The 20,828-nt window shown below is 35.9% G+C and overlaps 1 protein-coding gene across 6 annotated transcripts in view; it reads left to right on the forward strand.

Moving 5' to 3' along the window:
- The window catches only part of LOC150080831 (DNA (cytosine-5)-methyltransferase 3A-like), a 945,959-nt gene that overhangs the window by 684,522 nt on the left and 240,609 nt on the right, over positions 1–20,828 (forward strand). For all 6 annotated transcript variants that reach the window (XR_016547435.1, XM_090382019.1, XM_090382022.1 and 3 more), the window contains one exon: positions 1,398–1,483. Coding sequence is in view for 5 of the 6 variants with exons in the window: in XM_090382019.1 (XP_090238145.1) it covers positions 1,398–1,483 (86 nt within the window). In the remaining variant the exon portion in view is untranslated. The remainder of the gene's footprint in view (positions 1–1,397; positions 1,484–20,828) is intronic.

Below are 20,828 nucleotides of genomic sequence, written 5' to 3' on the forward strand. Positions count from 1 at the left end.
CCCCCCCTCCATTTACAATTGGTTCACTGTACAATCAAATCACGTTACGACAAACTCAACATAATAAAGTACCGTTCACGTTGTGGAAGTTGATAAGTTGAATAAATTTAAGGAGGAACTGGACAGGCATTTGGAGGGAATGGTGTGTTTTTTTTTTTTTTTTTTGGCTGATGCTGCATAAGCTCATACACATGCTTTCTTGCATCACATGTCATTACTACTACTACTACTATACGATGTGTAGTAAGTGCCGGTCATTGTGATCACGTTTGTGAATTGAATTTTAATTCTATTAAACAGCGATTCCAATTAGCGAAAATAGGAGGAATATTATCCACATATTCCTATAAAAGCAAAGATATATTAAGCACAAATTTGCCTTTTATTACCTTACCAATTAAAAAATTAAACGATACGTGAAAATCGGAAGAATATACGTGCTAATCGGAATAATTAATATGTACATACGAACCAATTGATATTTCTGTTCACTGACATTTGTGGGTGGGGATTAAAATTTAAAACAGTAAAAAGATAAGCAATCAATAACAAAGAACATGGCACACACACAAATTGCAAGTAACACAATATGCGCAAGTGAGAACCGAGTAACGAGTTACAAAGCTTTAAAAATAGGAATGAAGAGAAGAGCTGAAAATTAATTTTTTTATATGATTAAAGATTTCATGGAAGTGTAAACACATTTCACCATAATAACCCACAGAATTCAGGCTGTCGGTATTATTGCAAATTCAGTAAGATCGAGTTTACTGTCTGTTTATGATAGATTTCACTAACAGAAAAGCCCAATAAACAGGTGGCTGCTAATTGTTTTTATTGTTTTATGGTTGTGACCTCCAGATTTTCAACCGAACCACGTGGTACCGTCTGAGACAATCGTAGGGTAATCTCCATTGCTGCAGTCTCCTGCCCCGATTAAACGGCATGCTGTCCCAATTAAGCGAAGTAAACCCTGGCTATTTTCTCGATTGGTTTCTGTTTTTTAAGATTTGTCCCAAATAAATGGCTGCCCCGATTAACCGGTGGCCCAAATAACCGGAATCCACTGTATATATATAAATAACTCACTGCAGCCTCACTTACTGTAATTACTAAAAGTCCGATAATAAACTACGTTGCTTTATATTTTGTAGAAAGGCTGGAAAGAATACAGTGTAATAGCAAGTATTATGAATCAGGCCATAGGGGAGGGGAACGGAGAACTATCAGTAGGAATGGACCAAGAACAATGTCATACCGTGGATAGTTCCATGGATTTGTATTTATTGATTTTTTATATTTTTAAGCAACAATCTGACTTCACAATTAATGACACTTTATTCTTTCTTTCTTTCTTTCTTTCTTTCTTTTTTTTTTTTTTTTAATATATATTTAAGTCTGAACCTGCAATGATAGATTCAAAGTACTTCTCACCTCAAAATCGTGCTCGTTATTTTTGGGGAAACATTCCTGGAATGTACACGTAAGTCATTTAAAAGTATCTTTTATTATGATTATTATTATTATTTATTTATTTTTATCATTTAATCAAAATCATTGTTTAAATTTATTTTTAAACCTTTTTGTGAATTATTCATTTGATCTTTTGATGGTAAATATTGTTTTACCATTTGTGTTGTTTATAATAATAGTCATTATTGTTTTCTTATGAATATTATAAAATGATTTTTAAAATGTAATATAATATTTTTTATGGCTTGGTTTTTGCAGTTAAAACTTCCGTAAATATTTCCATTCTGTGAATATCTGTTGTTTTAATCATGATATGTTTCCTTCAGAATGTTTTTTAATTGTTTTATTATGATATTTGAAAACATTGATTTCCTCCTATCCCTCTTACCCACAAATACATTTTTAAACTTGTTTTAAGCTTTCCATAAAACTGGAATGTAATTAAATGGAAAGTACAGTTTATAAATCCAAAATTAGGAAATGAAATGTAAAATATAAGGTTTTAGAACTCTGTTAAATGTTTTGCAGCTAAGCCTTTAAGTCTTTTTCTTACTTTTGCCATAAAGCAAAATAAATTTTGCAGTTCATTTAAAAATAAATTATATGAGAAAAAAATTAGAAAATAAATATTTTTTTCCCCTTAGTATATTAATGGTAATTATGGTGTGCAGTTGTCAAGTGTAAAAATGTTAACATATGGGAAGATTAAGGTTTACAAAGTTGCTTAAAATTTGTATATTGGCTAATGTTTGTATATAATTTTCTGTATTAGCATTGGCCAACTTCTGCACACTCAATAGTCAAAAGATGAGTGTAAAAGGGTGTAAGTGCTGAACCTGATGATCATTTATATTATGTACATCAAAATATTTGATAAAATTACAATGAGGTGGTTAGTATGTGATTTTATGATCAATTGTTGTTTTTTTTTCATTCTGATCACACAGATGTTGATTTTTTAATTTATGAGTTCAAATGTTACATTAAAATTGAAATTCTTGTATCAACTTGGGCTTTGTTTTCTTGGCATAATAAGGTAAGCATTTGGTTGAATTTTTTTTTTTTTTTTTTTGCAGAGTTAAAAATATTAATATAACTTGCTATTAATGGTGTTACATTTTACTGCAAATAATATTCTATTTCATTTTATAGATTGTTTTCAATTGTATTTTGGAAACAGTTAATTACTACAATAGTTAAAAAAATTATGTTAAAGTCCAATTACTGTCACACCTCTAATTTTTAGAATATTTTAAAGTACTTCATCATATTATAAATAATATTTTATTGAGTATATTGCATAACACTATAATATATTCTGATATTCTGTAAATTTAGTTTTAAAATTTTTAGTCATAATTGTGGTTAGAACTAGATACAGCAAAGTTAGCATGATTCGGGAAGGCATGACTTGTAATGTTATAACTCACAAGAGAACTGCTGCAGGAAATTTTTCTGTTGGTCAGAGTATCACTGCTGGCAATATATACTAGAATATATATTGTCAGATGATCCCAGTGTGTATAGTAGATGCAAAGAGAGGAGATATTGGAGCAAAATTCAGTGTTTTGATGGACAAAATTGAGTAGCTGAGTAAATGAGTCGATGCCTTGAAGAAAATTAAATCAAGGGACATGAGGTACTCAGGAATCAACTACAATATTGATGTCTCCCTCCATGCATCCTCCAACACACACTTATGCTGCAAATATTACACTCAGAACCAGCTTCACAGAGTTGCTTTAACACAAAGCTGTGAACTAGCATTCCAGAACCACTATGGTAGAGAGACATGTGCATGCATACATGCATGCATCCATCTGGCTGCAGGGATGGTTCACCAAGGAAGAAGATGCTTGTCCCTGGGGGGGGTTGCATTTAATCTTAGTAATTTTTAGAGAAATGAGAAATAAATATGTTTTTTAACAGGAATAGGTGGAACAGGAACAGGTCATGTCTGCCTAGTGCGAAAGTTAATAGTATTATGGAATAGTTGTCTTTTAAGGGTGCAAAAGTGATGTGTTATTCTTGCAGGTACTAATAATATTACATATGCAATCTGAGATCTTACTTTGTAGGTATGAGGTGATGTTTTTAAAACTATGGGTTAAGGCTAAATGTGGAATTGTCTGGAATTTTACCCAGCTAGCTCTGACCTGGAAATATTGTGCAAAGTTTGTGGGATAGATTTTTTTTTTTTCATGTCATGCCATGCTCTTGTTAATAGAAGGGACTATGATTTGACTAGAGGTAGGAAACATTTGAGTAGAAAAGCTGTAAGAATATTGACCAATGCTGGTGAGGCAGTGGTAACTGTTTTGGGGAAATTGCTATTGTATGGGGTGGGGGGGGAGAGAAGACACAGGCTGCATATTTTATTGTGGCTAAAAGCATAGGTGCATTTGAATTCTTACCCTACTCCAGACTCTCCTACTTGGTTGTGTAGTCATTTGCAAGGTAGTAGGGGAAGTTCAGGGCCTGCTGAGATATTTATAACATTATTACCCCAAGAACTGAAGCTGGCTGTAAGGATATTAATTAGACCATAGGAAAGTAATTGAGACCTACTGAAGGATTGTTCAGCAAGTGCTGTTACCACTCAAATATCCAGTTACAATTTTTATTTTTTCTGTGCTATTTCATTTTATTTCCCAGAAAATTTTTTGCAAATATAAATGTGGTCTGTAATTTCATATTTTGTGTTTAAAATGTTCAGAAATTCTTGTTTCTAATGTTTTCCCTGTTTAATATATATTTTTCCATATTTGCTTTTATAATTATATTTCTTCTGTTTAATGGATCAGTGTTTCTTTTAAAATGATTCTGTTAAGGAGCTTGAAAATGTACTCGGTGTTCAGTTTTTCCCCTTACTATTCTAATTTGTTCTCTGGTTCTCCTATGTTAATTGGATTACAATGGATTTTTTTATTTTATAAGTCTTTGTATCTTTTTATATTTATTATTTTTTTAAGTTTGGTAGGTATCCATTATTTTGTATTGTAGATAAAATAGGTAAAGGTATGTTGTGTTCCTTTGCAATGTCTGTTTTGCTTTGTTCCACCACCTATCAGCCTCTTGTATAATTTTCAGTTTAATCTACAGGCTTAATTCTGTCTATTTATGTTTTTCATCATAACACTGCTAGATAAGATTTAATATAAACAAACTCTAAATTAATTTAAAGACACAAGTTCTAAAAAAGACATCAGCTCAGATAAAATGACACAAAAATAGATTACTGTGTACTGTAGCAAATGACTCTTTGAACTCACTTAACAATTGCAACTGACCTTAATTCCATCTGGAGCGAGGGAGTGTATGTTAACAACTTAGAGAAACTGTTTTTATTCTTTTGTTAATTTAACACCTCATCCTTCACATAAATGTTTTGTAGAGTGCACTTATGTTGTGCTACCATAAACTGGTTTTGTTTACACAAAAGTATTTCTAACAAGTTAGTGCCCTCTTTTGGCGAGCAAGGAACCGGGTGGCCAGAGGCATATAGGGGCAGTGATTGGACAGCTGTGCCAAGATTTATATTAAACATAGAAAATAACAATATTTATTTCTCACATGGTGAAAATGAACTTTGTAATACATATTAACCAAATTTTGTAATAAACAAATATATTTACATAGAAAAGCCTATCCTTTTGCAGGGAAATGGTATGTGCTTCATATATATGAGTACTTTGTATAAAATGAGTTTGTATTAACAAGATTTCACTGTATGTTGAAATTGTTCCCTACATCCAACTCATGAGTAACTGTGTCGAAATAGCCTATTAAGTTAATTAAACATTCCCTTAACAAAGCCATATTGTGTGTCCTTCAGATGCTATATCTATCTAAACATTCCTGGATTGCACTCTTATTGCCTCTAAGAATTTTCCTACCACTGAAGTCAGACTAACTGGTCTGTAGTTGCGAACTTCTGCAGTCCAAAAGAATCTCCCCCAAGTCCAAAGATGCTCTCATATGAGGGGTGTTCAATAAATTACGCTACCCAACATGATTTTTACCTCCAGCAAATCAGTGGTTGTTTGTCTGGTCAAGTTTTATGTATAGAATTTAAAATCGATCATAAAAATTTCCTATCACATCTCAGTTTTAAGATAACGATAGATAACTGGATTGTGTACAAAGATATCATTACTGTTTGAAATACAATTTTTAAACTTATTAACTTTTGGTTTTGTTTATTGGGCTAAAAGTTAGGCAAGTACATCATTACTGTTCTTCCAATATAGTATATTTTGATTTTGATGCACTTTTCCAGACAAGTCAGTATTTTTATTAATTTTATTGCACCATTCAACTGTTCAATATATAGTGTATGATAAACTACACTACAAGAATTCACCTTCTGTTCAATTTTACCAATTTCTTTTACTGTTTTTAGGTTAATGCGTTGTTAAAATGGAGAAGACAAAGCACAGAACTTGTGTCAATCACCCAGACAACTTCTGCTGTGTTTGTGGACATTTAACCCCAAAAACTCAGAGGAAGAAAATATACAATGTCACAAAAGTTGCATATTCATTGTACTTCGGCTGCAAGATCGGTGACCAAGAAAAAAAAAATGGGCTCCACATATCTACTGTATTACTTGTACAACCAACTTAGGGCTTTGGTTATATGGCAAGAGCTGAGAGCATTACCTTTTGCCGTCCCTATGGTGTGGCACGAGCCCAAGAATCATTTCGACGACTGCTATTTCTGCATGACAAAAATAAAAGGTATTTCCAAAAAGAGCAAGCACTTCATCAAATATCCAAATATCCCATCAGCAATTAGGCTAGTGCTACACGGTAAAGAACTACCAGTACCCGTGCCACCAAAATCTTGGGGTATTGGAAGTAGTGATGAAGGTATAGAAGAAATCATTTTACCAGATGTCGTAGAACCATGTGCTTCACATGATTTGGAATATGAGCCAGAAAAAGAAAAGGCCCCACACTACATTGAACAAGAAGAATTAAACGACTTGATCAGAGACTTGGGCTTACCCAAAGAGAAGGGTGAATTACTTGGATCCAGACTACAACAGTGGAACTTACTCGCCAAAGGTACAAACATTACAATATACCGTAAGCGAAATGAAGAGTTTTCAAGATATTTTGCAATAGAAAACAACATGTGTGTCTGTAAAGACATCGTTGGTCTTATTCACGAACTGAACATTGATCACAATACCTCTGAAAGGCATTTGTTCATTGATGCGTCAAAGCATCAATGAACCAAGCATCCATTATGAAGCAGTATTGCTTCGTAATGGAAATACTTTACCATCAATTTCTCTTGTTCATTCTGTTGGCCTAAAAGAAACTTATGATAGTATGTCTCAGAATCTTGCTGCTATACGTTACCATGACTGTGGTTGGAATATTTGTGGTGATCTCAAAGTGATTCGACTGCTTGTTGGGTTGCAAGTTGGTTTCACTAAATACTGTCGTTTCCTGTGTTTGTGGGATAGTTGTGCAACAGCCAACCGCTACGTCGTACAACACTGGGACAAGAGAGATCAATATATTCCCGGCAAAAGCAATGCAAAGTCTGTTCCATTGGTTGATCCACAAAAGTTTTTCTTCCCCTTTTACACATCAAGCTTGGACTGATTAAGAATTTCACTAAGGCACTGGATAAAGAAAGCAGAGGATTCACATATTTACTGAAAATGTTTCCAAATTTATCTCATGCAAAGCTGAAGGAAGGAATTTTCATAGGTCCTCAAATAAGAAAGCTCCTAAAAGATGAAGAATTTCAAAGAAACCTGAATGATGTTGAATTGGCTGCATGGAGATCTTTCAAAGCTGTCATACACGGATTCCACAGAAAGAGAAAAGAAGAGAACTATGAGCAACTGGTGACAAACTTGCTGAAATGTTACAAGAAAATGGGGTGCCGAATGTCATTGAAAATGCATTTCCTTCATTCCCATCTGGATTTCTTTCCTGAAAACTAAGTAGATGTCAGTGATGAACAAGGAGAGCGCTTCCACCAGGACATATCTGCAATGGAAAAACGATACAAAGGTCGCTGGTACTCTGCTGCCATTATGGGAGATTACTGTTGGTTCCTTAAACAAGAAAGCAATCTGAAGTATAAAAGGAAATCATTGAGTGGGAAATATGTCTAAGTAACATATATTGTGTGTAATAATTACAACCATGTATGCTGATATTGTATAAAAACAAGGAATTCAAAAAAATGTGTATATCTTTTGATGTAGATGCGACAGAAGTAAAAGATTAATATTTTCATAATCAGGACATTAATTTTGTTCAGAATGACCAACTTTCGTTCCAGAGGTATGACGGAAAAAAAAATTTGTTGGGTAGTGTTATCTACCTTAGGTACTTCCCATAATTATATTTCAATGATTCATGATTTATCGTGTTCCTCCCTATCTCAATTTTAATCATACTAATTTTGATCCCACTATATTTTTAGATTGTGCTGCTGTAATAGAAAGAAGGAAGACACCTGCATCAAATTATGGATTTGGTGAAATCAGCATTGTTCAGTCATCAAATTTCTCACCAAAGAAGGAAATGGGCCAAAGGCCATTCATGAAAGGATGGTGGCTGTGTATGGCAACAGTGCCTTCAGAGTACCAGGTGAAATTTTGGTCAAAACAATTCAAGTAGGGTAGAGAATCCATCAAAGATGATTCGCGTCCAGTAAGGCCAGTGACAGCAACCACTCCAGAAATGTGGCAAGCTGTGGAAACCCTTATGCTGAATGACAGACATTTAAAGGTATCTCCCAAATCTCTAGGGAATATTACATATTTCAGGGAACAGTTATAACCACCCTCCATGAACATTTGGGGATGACTAAAATCAGTGCAAGGTGGGTCCCCAGATTTCTGACCACTGTGCAGAAGCAGTTTAGAGTATGGTGTTGTGAGGAGAATTTAGAGCTTTATGGAAAGGAACCTGAAATTGTTACAGATGATGAAACTTGATTTCATCACTGAGATCCTGAGATCAAGCAAGAATCAATGCAATGGAAGCACAATGGTTCTCCCCCAACCAAAAAATTTCGGACACAACCTTCAGCTGGCAAGATTATGGCCACCATATTTTGGGATGCTGAGAGAATTTTGTACATTCATCACTTGGATCACAAGACAGTCACTACTGTACTGCCTAAGGGATGTTATAAAAGAAAAACGCTGTGGAAAACTTTCCAAAAGAGTGCTGCTTCTTCAGGACAATGCACGAGCACACGAGTCACATGTTGCTGCTGCTTTGAGAGACTATGACTTTACAGAACTTACTCATCCACCTTACATTCCGGATCTGGCCCCCAGTGACTATTTCCTGTTTCAACACCTCAAGAAAAACATACATGGGCATTGTTTTTCTGATAATAATGAACTGAAGCCTGCTGTTTATGTGTTCTTTGACGGGCAGGACAAAGAATTTTATTTGTCTGGTATTTCCTCATTGCCAACAAAATGGAACAAGTCTGTTGAAGTTCAGGGCAGTTACATTGAAAAATAATAAAAAAATATTTTTGCCTCTGTCTCATTTCCTTCATAGGTAGGTAGATAATTATTGAATGCTCCTTGTAATTAACCTCAGTGATTCAATACACTCCCTGGCAATCTCCCTCAAAACTACCAGGTATATGCCATCAACTCCAAGAATTTTTTCTAATAAACAATCATTTATAATTGCGAAATCACTAATTTCGTATGACTCGACTTTACTGCACAGCCTCTTCTCAGCTTGAAGGGACTTTCGTCAGTAAAGTCCAATGCAAAGTACCTATTCAGTTCATCCGCAACATCAACTGGGTTATCTGAGACTTTCCCACACTCAGTACACAAGGGTCCAAATCGTTTTATTCTTCTTTGTATTCACATATAATGAAAATTCCCTGTCTCCATTCTTTGCTCTCTTAGCCAGTGCTTTCTCATATCCAGTCTTGGCCTCTCTAACTTTTTTTGTGGTACTATTACAGATCAACTTGTACTTATAGGATTCAATACTTCTTGTAGGTTTCACTACAATGCTTTGAAGGTATGCCTTGATTCTAATGTACCAGCCCAATTAATAGATACTGCTTTAAACTCCCATTGTACCCTTTTCTGGAATTAAAACCCATGCCTTTACCTTTAACTATTGCATCATCTTTCTTCATATTCCAGCTAATGACTGCATGACCAGTACCTGTCAATGGTTCCAGTACTTAAGCCCTGTGATGTCATCTGATTTGTGAGTAATGATGAGGGAAGGTCAAGAATATTCTTACTCCTAGTATTTTCAAGGCAGGATTGGCCCTGATAAATTAGGTCATTGAGAATTTTATTCATTTCCTCCCAAGATATGGTTTCACTAGAGCCATTTGTATGTGTGGAGTTGGTGACATCGGTTAACCCAGTTTTGTTGTGCACCAATTTTTGCATGAATTCATCTTATACTTAAATTTATACTGGTCAACACCTTGTTGTGTATGGGGCCTGCACTTCTTTTGGAGTTCTTTACCTGCACATTTGATTGAGTTATGGAGGCCAGTTAGCTCCTCTGATCACCATAGGGAACTCGATAATTCGTAAATTTCTTTGTGTGAAGAACATGAATCCTTGTAAAGCAGATTTTGGAGAAATTCTGTTTTTTGTTGACTGTTCATATTTTGGTACCACTCTGCAGATAGATATTTGAGAGCTTCTTCAGAGATATTTAAAAAAATCCCCCATTTTTCTATCTTCACAAAGAATCTGAAGTCACGAGTTCGTGGTTGCTGGTGTAGCAGTATCATTAACTGCCCATGATAGGGTAATTAATGTCAATTTCAGATTGGAACCTCCTGTACTTGAGCTGTTCCGGCAGATTAGCAATTTACAGCCCTTGGGAGGCAATGAATTCCTCAAATACATCCCCTCTGTCATCAGTTGTGGTATTGTACCCACATGTTGACCTTGCATTTGAATTGGCAGCATGGACCACAGCAGCACCATTTCCAAGTAGCTCAAAAACCTGCTCCAGGTGAGCAATATGAGAATGTATATCAGTGCCTAACTGGAAATAAGACATTGGAAGTGTAATATATCCAAATTCCCTTCTACTGTTGCCCTAGAAAGGTGAAGGAGCACAGTGAGTCAATCCTGGTGACCAGATCAGTATTAAATGATGATTGCTGTGAGGCAGTTTTATTGAGCAGTCTGAATCCTCCTATATGTTGGTGAGTATCCAGGTACCGTGCCACAAATTCAATAGGGTTCCTGAAGGAGTTGGGTGTCCAGGTTTAACTCCTCCATGAGAAGATGAAGCTGGGTAGCCACTGAAATGGATTTTTGGCCATTTAATCTGTGGTATACAAAGCCTGGAAGATGGTTGGATTAATGCTCTGTTTTCCATAGTTCATGTTGCTCTGGATAATATCTTCTGCTTTTTTGTAAATGAGGCAAGTTCTATCCCTCATAGGATGGTCACTGGGTTTTTTATTGCCCTGCAGTTGGCACCGGATGTCGATGATTTGTTACCTACAGAATTACCTATGAGAGGAGGGAAACACTTATGTTGTCCATTTCCCTTTCTCTTATTTATTAATTATTATTATTTTATTTTCTTCTTATTATTATTTTATTTTATTTATTTTTTTGTTATTTATTTATTTTTTGTTATTTTTATTATTATTATTATTTTTTTAAAAAAATTTTTGGCTGGTGCCGCATAAGCTATAGGCTTCCTTCACCATGTGGCCATTGCTAATACTAATACTAATTTGTTAGGGCACTCCTTATGTTGTTGTCCTGCTTCCATGCAGTAGCCATGTACTGGCAGTTTATTTAAGGCATTTAGCAAATGTGGCCATTGCCTAAGCAGTTATACATTTCAGGACTGTTAAAGAATCCGGAAAGCTGTGAGATGACCAGCCCAGAAATATTCTCTCCTGCTGTATAGCTGTCTCCTAAATCCTTGAGTTTAAGGATCCAGTTTAACCAATGTTGTGCTCTGGTCTTGGTGGATAATTGTATTTTTACTTCTTTCAAGGCCTCTTCCTTGTCAATATGGTTAAAGAGATTCCTGTTATACATTTCTTCTATCAGGTTGTCTTTCTGGATGGATGCATCCACATCAAAAATTATGAAGCTGGGCCCCATAAGTGTAGCGGTTTCAAAAATGAGGCTGGCGTTTTCATCTGCTCCGTAGAACTTGATCTTCTCAATACCTGTTTTCATAGCAGCTTCCAGGATTATTCTCTTGTTATATTTTGCATATGCCCTTGATTTGTATGTTCCTCGTTTTAGGCTGTAACAGTTTGTAGAACTGTGCTCTTAACTGTATTGCTGTTAGTAGTGTCACTGCCATCAACCACCACCCTTGATAATAAGCATTTTACCATGTACCATAGGCAATTTAAATTTGGCTGCATAGGATATCTGTTAGGTTGACTTGTTCCTTGCTGGTTGCTGGCCAGCAGCTGGGTCTGGATACTTAAATCCACAAAAGCAGGGCTGCCTGTATTTATGGATAGGATGAAATTAGTTCTATTGGAACTGTTCATTAGTAACTTTAATTTGATTTCTATGATGAGTTCACAGAGCAGTTTCTCTAGTATCCCCAGCAGTGCATAATGTGAGGCAGTGCCACCTTTGTGCCTCTGCTATTTTCACTATTCAAACAGCATCCTGCTTTATGCCTTAGTGAGGTATTACCTTGAGGGTTTGAATGTTCTTGTTCAAAAAGGTGGGTAATTCCTCATCATGTACAGCAGTGGCGTCCAAGCTTTTCCCATGCAGGGGCAATGTTCAAAGTTAGATTTGTTTTGTGGGCAACACTGAGAGATTCGAGAAAAATTAGCATGTTACATTTTCCATATCTTGTTACTTGTAAAAGGAAATTTCTGTTTTCATGTAAAGTTCTTTATTTTCAGGCTATATATAAAAAATGAAAATTCCCAACACTTTTATGTGCAACAAATCTACATCAGTGATTTTTTTTTTTTTTATTACAGTAATACCCCGAAGTTACGCGATAGGTGGGTCCGACGAAAATCGCTTAAGTCGAATTCGCGTAAGTCGGGGTACAACTTTGCATATAAATACATATAAATTTTGTTTAATTGGGACCAAGGACTAACAAAAACACTAGTTTAGAAGAAAAATATTTAATAAAATTGCAGTTATTTATACATATTAATACAAAATATGTATTAAAAAAATAAATGAGTTATGTAAAAAGTTATTTCGATGTTGATGGCTTCATAAAATCTAACAAATTCGTCTGATGACACAGTGCCTTCTTTTTTTCATGCAGAATTTCTTTGTAGCAAGCTAATAATTTTTTTATTCCTTGCTTTGTAGTTATAACGCGTTCTTCATTGGAGTCTATGTGTTCTAAAATTTTTAAGCCCTTTTCAATTGAGCTGAGACCTTCTGTCAAACTTGCAATTGTTATGTGCTTTTCTGGTGGAACTGGGTCTGAAGTGTCGGATACATCAGTGACGTTTTGCTCACGCATCTCTATGAGCTCATTCATTGTCAGCTCCTGACTATGTGAATCCAACAGCTCGTTGACATCATCACCATTGACTTCCAAATCTAATTGCCTGGCAAGATTAACAGCTTCTTCTATCACATGAGCGACATGATCAGTTTCTGGCATTGTTTTCGTCTCATTTAAAAAAAAAAAAAAAAAAAAAAAATGGACAAAGTTTCTTCCAGACACCATTCAATGTTTTTTTTGTGAATTTCATCCCAAGATTCTTCAATGATTCTTACGGCATCTAAAACATTGAATTGTTTCCAAAAGTCTTTAACAGATGTCTCACTATTTTGTCTCATAGTTTCATTCAGACGTGCAAACGAATGCCTCGTGTAGTAAGCCTTGAATGTTTTGGTGACTCCCTGGTCCATCGGTTGAAGCAAGCTGGTTGTGTTTGGAGGCAAAAACACAACTTTCACACGTGGGTCGAAATTAATTAGGGTGGCAGGAGGGTGACCGGGTGCATTGTCAATAAGAAGCATCACTTTAAATGGAATCTGTTTAGACTTGCAATAACGTTTGACTTCGGGTATGAAGTGGTGACCAAACCAGTCCTCAAAAACGGAAGCTGTCACTCAAGCTTTATGATTTGACTTCCAAATCACTGGTAAGCTAATTTTAGATATACACCAAACGAAAAAATCAAGAACCGCATAACTCCGAGTTCACGTAAGTCGGGGTAGTGTAAGTTGGGGTATTACTGTATATTAAAATTATAAAAATATGACTGACTTGTTTTTTTTTAAAAAAATACTTTTGCTTGTAAATTGAAAATTTACAATCTGAAAAGGATTACTGCTTTTCAATATTAAGGTGAATAAATAAATATAATTATATGCCTAAAATTGAAAATATTCAAAAATTTTATTAAATACAATGCACAATTACATTTGCTGAATAAAACATTTAATGAGAAAATTTTTTTGATAATTAACAAAATTTAAAATTCTGTTTTAGTTTACTTTCCATGCAGGTTATATAAAAATAATGTGTGGGCCATATCCGGGCCGTAGGTTGGATGCCACTGATCTACAGCATCTTCCCAAAGTTGGGGGAGAGCTTGGAGCTTCTGGTATCTTGGTGTCCTTCTGTTTCTTGAGTGGTAGCTTCTTTCTGGATGAGGAATGGGGCCCCAATCACCCTCCCCCCATCCTCAGTATCAGCTTTATCATCTGCAGGTGAGGTCTCAACAGTGAGGTTCTTCTCACTTGTTGAATAGGTTGTCTGGCCATCTGGGTTTTATATCTTGTCATAGGGATTTTATATCTTGCCATAAAGTGGGGGGATCCCCTTCCATGTCGTTATTGCCTGAAGAGGGGCACTCTTCCCTGCACAGATGCAGCATCACTCAAAACACATTGTCTTTTTCTGCTATTTATAGTAATACAGAGGAGTACACAGTACAACAGGTTACACCCTTACTAGTATGTTGATATTAGTTTGGTCTCTGTAGACCTTGTAGATGATTAGAAAATAACACTTTAAGTTTTGGGAGCAAGTGGGGTTAAGCATTTTCCAGCATACTGTTTGTTTGGTAAAGGATCCCAAGAGTTTTTCCTGTCACATGAGTTCAGATGATGTCAGTCAGCAGACCAATCAAGCTTTGCTATAAGTGCTGATATCTAAAGAAAACAAACAATTAAGGTATGATGAAGAAAATGGCAACTGTTGCCATTGTTGTAACCATGATACAACAAAGAGATCAATTAAATCTTCTCAACCACATGTTGTACATAAAAATAAACTACACACAAGTATTCTTTAGGCAAAAATACACATGAGAAACCCCTCCCCAGTCAAAATCACTCAGGGTGAAAATGTGACAAGCCTCAATATTCTTTGGTAGCCTCCCTTAAGCTTTCACTGTGGTGACCAGCTTGACCTGACCACAGACAAAAGCATAAAGTTTCAAAAAATCACTCACAAAAAAGTTTTACTTCCCAGTTTTACACAAAATAAGAAAACTTGCTTATAATACAGGGAGCCCTCGATTTACGCTGGGATTAGGTTCCTGGGGGGAGCAGGCACAAATTGAATCGGTGCAGATGGAACCCTTTATATATATCATGGAGTCAATGGGAAATCACAGGGTTAGGTTCCGGGCGCCAAAAATTTTACTTACTCTTTTCAATACTGGTATATTTAAAGCAAAGAAATAAATTTTTTTAATTAAGAAAAAGTGTTTTATTTTTAACCTCCATAAATATAGTAAGTATGTACATGTAAATAAAAAATAAATTAATTACATACATAAAAAAAACATTTTTACAGTGATGTAATGTCAAAGTTTTAGTTGGCTCTTGAAGGTCCTGGTTGGGGATCTGCTGTTGACGGCCCTGATTGAGAAGATTGGCTTTTCTTGAAGAAAGGATCAAGTGTTGATTGCCTGGGTTTCTTCTTCCTTTCTTTAAGAATTTCAAAATATGGGCTCAGGGTTGATATGATACTCCTTTTAACAGTGGCACTCCTCTCCCAGTCGTGATCAATATCACAGAGCTCATTAGTGAGCGACTCTACCCTTCAAGGATCCTTTGTAGATTGTTGGTCTTCATAATTTTTAGAGGAGAGTCTTCTGTCTCTTCCTCCTGCTGTTGGCTAAGTTTTGCTGCTAACTCTTCAAGGTCTTCATTTGAAAGAGTCTCTGCATTACTCTTCAAGAGCTCAGTTACATCTTCAACAGTAACTTCTAACCCTCCCTCATGTGCCAGCCTGCTGATTCTTCTACAACATTCTGTTGTGGCTTGAATCCTTCGAAGTCATTCATGAGATCTGTGAGAAGTTTATGCCACACTCCATTTAGACAATTGACAGTCACTTCTTGCCAGACTGTGTTAATGTGATTGATGCCCTTTAAGATATCAAATGACCGCCAGTATTCTCTGATGGTAATGTTGGACACATCCAAAGCTTTCACCATTTCTGTAAATGTTTGCCGCAGGTAATAAGCTTTAAAGGTAGCTATTACCCCCTGGTCCATGGGTTGCAAAACTGATATTCGATTAGGGGGCATGTAAACAACATTAACTTTAAGAGGCGTTCTGACCTCATCCAGATTTGTAGGATGCCCAGGGGCATTATCCAAAAGAAGAATAGCCTTGGTTGGAAAATTTTTGTCATTGCAGAATTTGAGAACAGCAGGGCAAAAATAGTTGGTGTACCAATCTAAGAAGATGTCCTGTGTTATCCAAGCCTTCTCGTTTGACTTCCAGTATACAGGCAACATGGCTTTGTTTAAACCTTTCATAACATGTGGTGTTTCTGAATGGTATACCAACATTGGCTTCAATTTTAAGTTGCCTGACACATTTGCTCCCAACAAAAGTGTCAGTCTGTCTTTTGATGCTTTAAATCCAGGAGCCAACTTTTCTTCATGAACAATGTAAGTCCTTGAGGGCAATTTTTTCCAATAAAAGCCAGTTTCATCAACATTGAAGATGAGTGAAGGGTAATCACCCACCTGTACTACAGCCTGAAACTCTTCAGGGAATGCATCAGCCACCTCAACATCCGCACTTGCTGCCTTGTCAGTAATTTTCACACTTCTGCATTTGGTTCTTGCTTTAAATCTCATGAACCATCCCTTGCTAGCCAAAAATATTTCATTGCATTGACCTTTCTTCTTTAAGTCTTCAAAAATTGACTTAGCCTTTTCGGTTATTACAGCTTGGGTCAAGGGAATGTTTTTTTGGTTCAAATCATTGACCCAAATTGTCAGCAATTGCTCCATTTTTTCCAAAAGCTTATTTCTGCTGTAACTAACTTATGTAGCACTTACTCTTGTAGCACTTTGAATTGATTGTTTTATTTTATCAGCATTCTTCATAATTGTAGTAACAGTCGATGGAGGCATATTCATAGCCCTACACACATTACGGTTGCTTTCACCAACTTCCATCCTCCGAATAACCTCCATCTTATTTTCCAAGTTAATAGATCGACGTGCCTTTTTCACGCTTTCATTTTCACTAGTATTCATTGAACTTCTTTTACCACACATGGCATCTCTTTATTCTAATTATAAATTAAAAACTTAATTACACGACTGGCAAAAACTGCATATGGCTAACACGACTGGAAAAACTGCACATTGCTATCACTACTATTAATGATTATGTATTTAACTTATTAATAGCACAATTAGTAATAAATTTCCAACACGTGTATATGGCGCAAACAACCAACTGAATGCTTTATCTTCTGCTTCCAGAAGTGGCTACTTTGAAGTTGGGAACTTTTCTCGTCTCTGATACGGATGCGCTAATTGCTGATTAGTTCAATTGTTCTTGATCACGTGAACAGTGCATGGTACATAGTACCGTACGATGCCCATAAATTTTGTCTGATGATTTTAAACTTTCAATTTATAAAAAAATTGCAAAAATAAATAAATAAAAATAAAAATAGCCTTGTGGTTAGTGACCGGCGCTATTGCGAATCGGCGCAAATTAGACCGGTGTAAAACGAGGGCTACCTGCACTTCAGTGGGATAAACTGACGATGTTACCAACAGCAAATTCTAAGTGGGAAGCATTCAAGGAATTAATCGTGGATGCTACTAAAAGTTTCATACCTATTAAGAAATATTGTTCAAGGTTTAGGCCTAAATGGTTATCTAATGAACTAATGAGAAAAATGCATGGGATGCATATAAATTATCAAGCGACTCAGAAGCCTGTGGCAGATATAAGCTAGTCTGTAATCAGGTCACAAAGGAAATTAAGCAGGCAAAGGCAGATTACAAGAAATCCTTGGCAAAAGATGCTAAGAAAAACAGCAAGGATTTCTTTACTTATATAAACTCTAAAAGGAAGGGGATGAATCTGATTGGTCCACTTGACATTGATGGTTCGACTGTTGATGATCCTGCTCAGATAGCAAACAAACTGAATGAGTATTTTGCATCTACATTCACACACACTAGGAATTATTAAGGTCTGAAAATGGTAGAAGGTTATCAAATTGTAGCAGGATACTTAATGATTTTGTAATAACTGAGAGCAAAGTGGAGGAGAAATTGTTGGAGTTAAACATAAGAAAAGCACCTGGGGTGGATGGAATCTATCCAGTTATATTAAAGGAGGCGGCAAAGTAACTAAGCAAACCCTTAGCCATAATTATGAGAGCATCCTTGGACTCAGGGGAGGTTCCCACGGACTGGAGATGTGCAAATGTATCCCCAATTCACAAAGGTGGATCGAAGGGTGACACGAGTAATTACAGACCAGTTAGTTTAACTTCTCTTCTGGGTAAAATAATGGAGTCACTGGTTAAACATGCATTGCAGGATCATCTAGACAAGACTGCAGCAATAATTCAGACAGAGCATGGGTTTGTTAAGGGAAAGTCTTGTCTGACAAATTTGATAGGATATTATGATGTGGTTACAAAGGAACTGGATGCAAAAAATAATTTTGATATCATATATTTGGATTTCAGGAAAGCTTTTGACAGTGTTGCTCCAATCTGTTGTACAGATTGGAGATGGTATTAAGGGTAAGTTGCTACAATGGATAAAAGGATGGTTAAGTTTGAGAAGACAGAGGGTGGTAATCGATGTGTGCTACTCTTTGTGGACTAATGTTATTAGTGGAGTCCCACAGGATTCGGTGTTGGGTCCACTGTTGTTTTGTATATTTGTCATTGATATTGATGAAGGTATATCAGGCTTAATGTCGAAGTTTGCAGATGATACAAAGCTTGGCAGGGTTGTTAATGACAGTAATGGCAGTGTGCTACTGCAACAGGATCTAGATAATTTGGGCAGATGGGCTAAGAAGTAGCAACTGAAGTTTAACCTTGACAAATGCAAAGTACTGCATATGGGTAGAATTAACCCCAGAGAAACGTACCAACTGTGTGGTACTACACTTAAGGTGGTAGAAAATGAAAAAGACCTGAGAGTAATTAATTGTACAGGCAGATATGAAGTTTTCTGAGCAATGCAGACAGGCTGCAAGGGCAGGTCATGGGGTTTTGTCAATGAGATATAGGAATTTTGCTAGCAGGGAAAAGGAGGTGATTATCCCTCTGTATAAGGCAGTGGTCAGGCCACACCTTAAGTACTGCGTACAGGTCTGGAGGCCTCATTTTAGGAAGGATGTAGATTTACTTGAGCATGTACAGAGAAGGGCAACAAGATTAGTGAGGGGAATGAAGGGATCCTCTTGCCAAGAGAGGCTTAAGTTCTGCAAATTGCAGTGGCTGGAGACTAGGCACCTGCACAGTGATCTGATTGAGGTGTATAAGGCCTTGAATGGGTTGAGCACGCTGAATTCTGATGGTATCCTTCTACTTGTTCAGATTACGAACCTAAGGGGGCATAAATTCAAATTAAGAAAAGACAGATGTAGAATAGATGTGCGGAAATTTGCCTTTTGCTGGAAATTTGCTGGAACAAACTTCCATCTGTCATTGTGGAAGTTGATAGGTTGAATAAATTTAAGGAGGAAGGAATGGTGTGATTTTTTTTTTTTTTTTGCTGATGCTGCATAAGCTCATACACATGCTTTCTTGCATCACATGCCATTACTACTACTACTACTATTAGCCACATCTTCTGAGATATAAGTTTCCACGTAACTCCAACTATTTCCTAAGATATAAGCGAAAATAATGGGAGCAAAAAACATCATGTCAACACTGATAAGTGACTAAACAGCATAATCGCTGTTGTACAGTGTGTGCGTGCCACTTCTAGACATGAAAAGGTCACTATACAAGAGTATTGCATACTATACATAGACCATACTGATGCATAGCACATAAGTACAGTTGCAATTTTACTTTTTATGACCAGGTTTTGGGGCATTATAGCCTTAGTTTCTAATGCGCCAATAAAAATCAACCAACCAACCAACAGTTGCCAAAGCATACTTCACATTCGTGCAAATTCATGCTAGTTTTTCCTATTTATCATTATTTATTTTTCTTACATAATTCGCATTTATTATATAATTCATATAAATTGCACATAATTACTTTTGAAAACCATAAAATATTGCCTTCAAAAACAACTCAGTGAAACTGGGTCTATATTTAGGAAAATAGAAAAGCTTTTAGTCATTAATCTTGATCCAACAAAAACTAATTTTTTTTTTTTTTTTTTTTACTAGTGACCTGACATTTCCTGCATGACTATTGCCACGTTAATATGGTGAATAAAAATTCTGGCGAAGGTAAAGAAAGGCAACACGAGAACAACGAGAAACGTCGGATAACTTATGCGGAAAATTAGTTTCCCGATACGGCACTCTAGCACTGCTCACTCGGTAAACAGACAGTAGGTGTTATCGGTCTGGAGCAAAGTCGGGAATAATATATTGATTGACAGGTAGGCGTGGCAAACGATGTGCTGATTAGTGCGCGAACACAAAACACGATAACATTGGGTTAGTATCATTTTAGTAGCACTCAGAAGCACTAATGGTAACTTGCCCTAATGAACACTTTCCATAATGGTGAAAAAAGGTCAGGTTATCTCCACTTGAATCCCATGGGAGCTTGACCCCTCCCGAAATGGAGGGGTTAAGCTAACCTTTTTTCTTTAGAATCATGTGGACTAGTGCATAAATTGTTTATTAACAAAATATTTTTTTTTATTACTGTACTTTTATTTTTAAAGACGCTCGTGCGGATACATATGTAACATAAAGTCAATGAACACCTCAACAGCTATTCACTATGTATGTATTTATCTATCTATATATATATATATATATAATCCAATATTTTAAATTAAATAAAATAAAACATAAGCACTTTATTTAATATAATTCAATGATAGTATATATATATATAATTATACGTATATTTGAATAATGTTTAAAATAGTTGGAAATGAAATCTTTCATAATA

The sequence above is a fragment of the Mastigoproctus giganteus genome, chromosome 9 (assembly GCF_048544385.1).
Source record: "Mastigoproctus giganteus isolate SK-2022 chromosome 9, ASM4854438v1, whole genome shotgun sequence".
In the NCBI taxonomy this organism is placed as follows: domain Eukaryota; kingdom Metazoa; phylum Arthropoda; class Arachnida; order Uropygi; family Thelyphonidae; genus Mastigoproctus; species Mastigoproctus giganteus.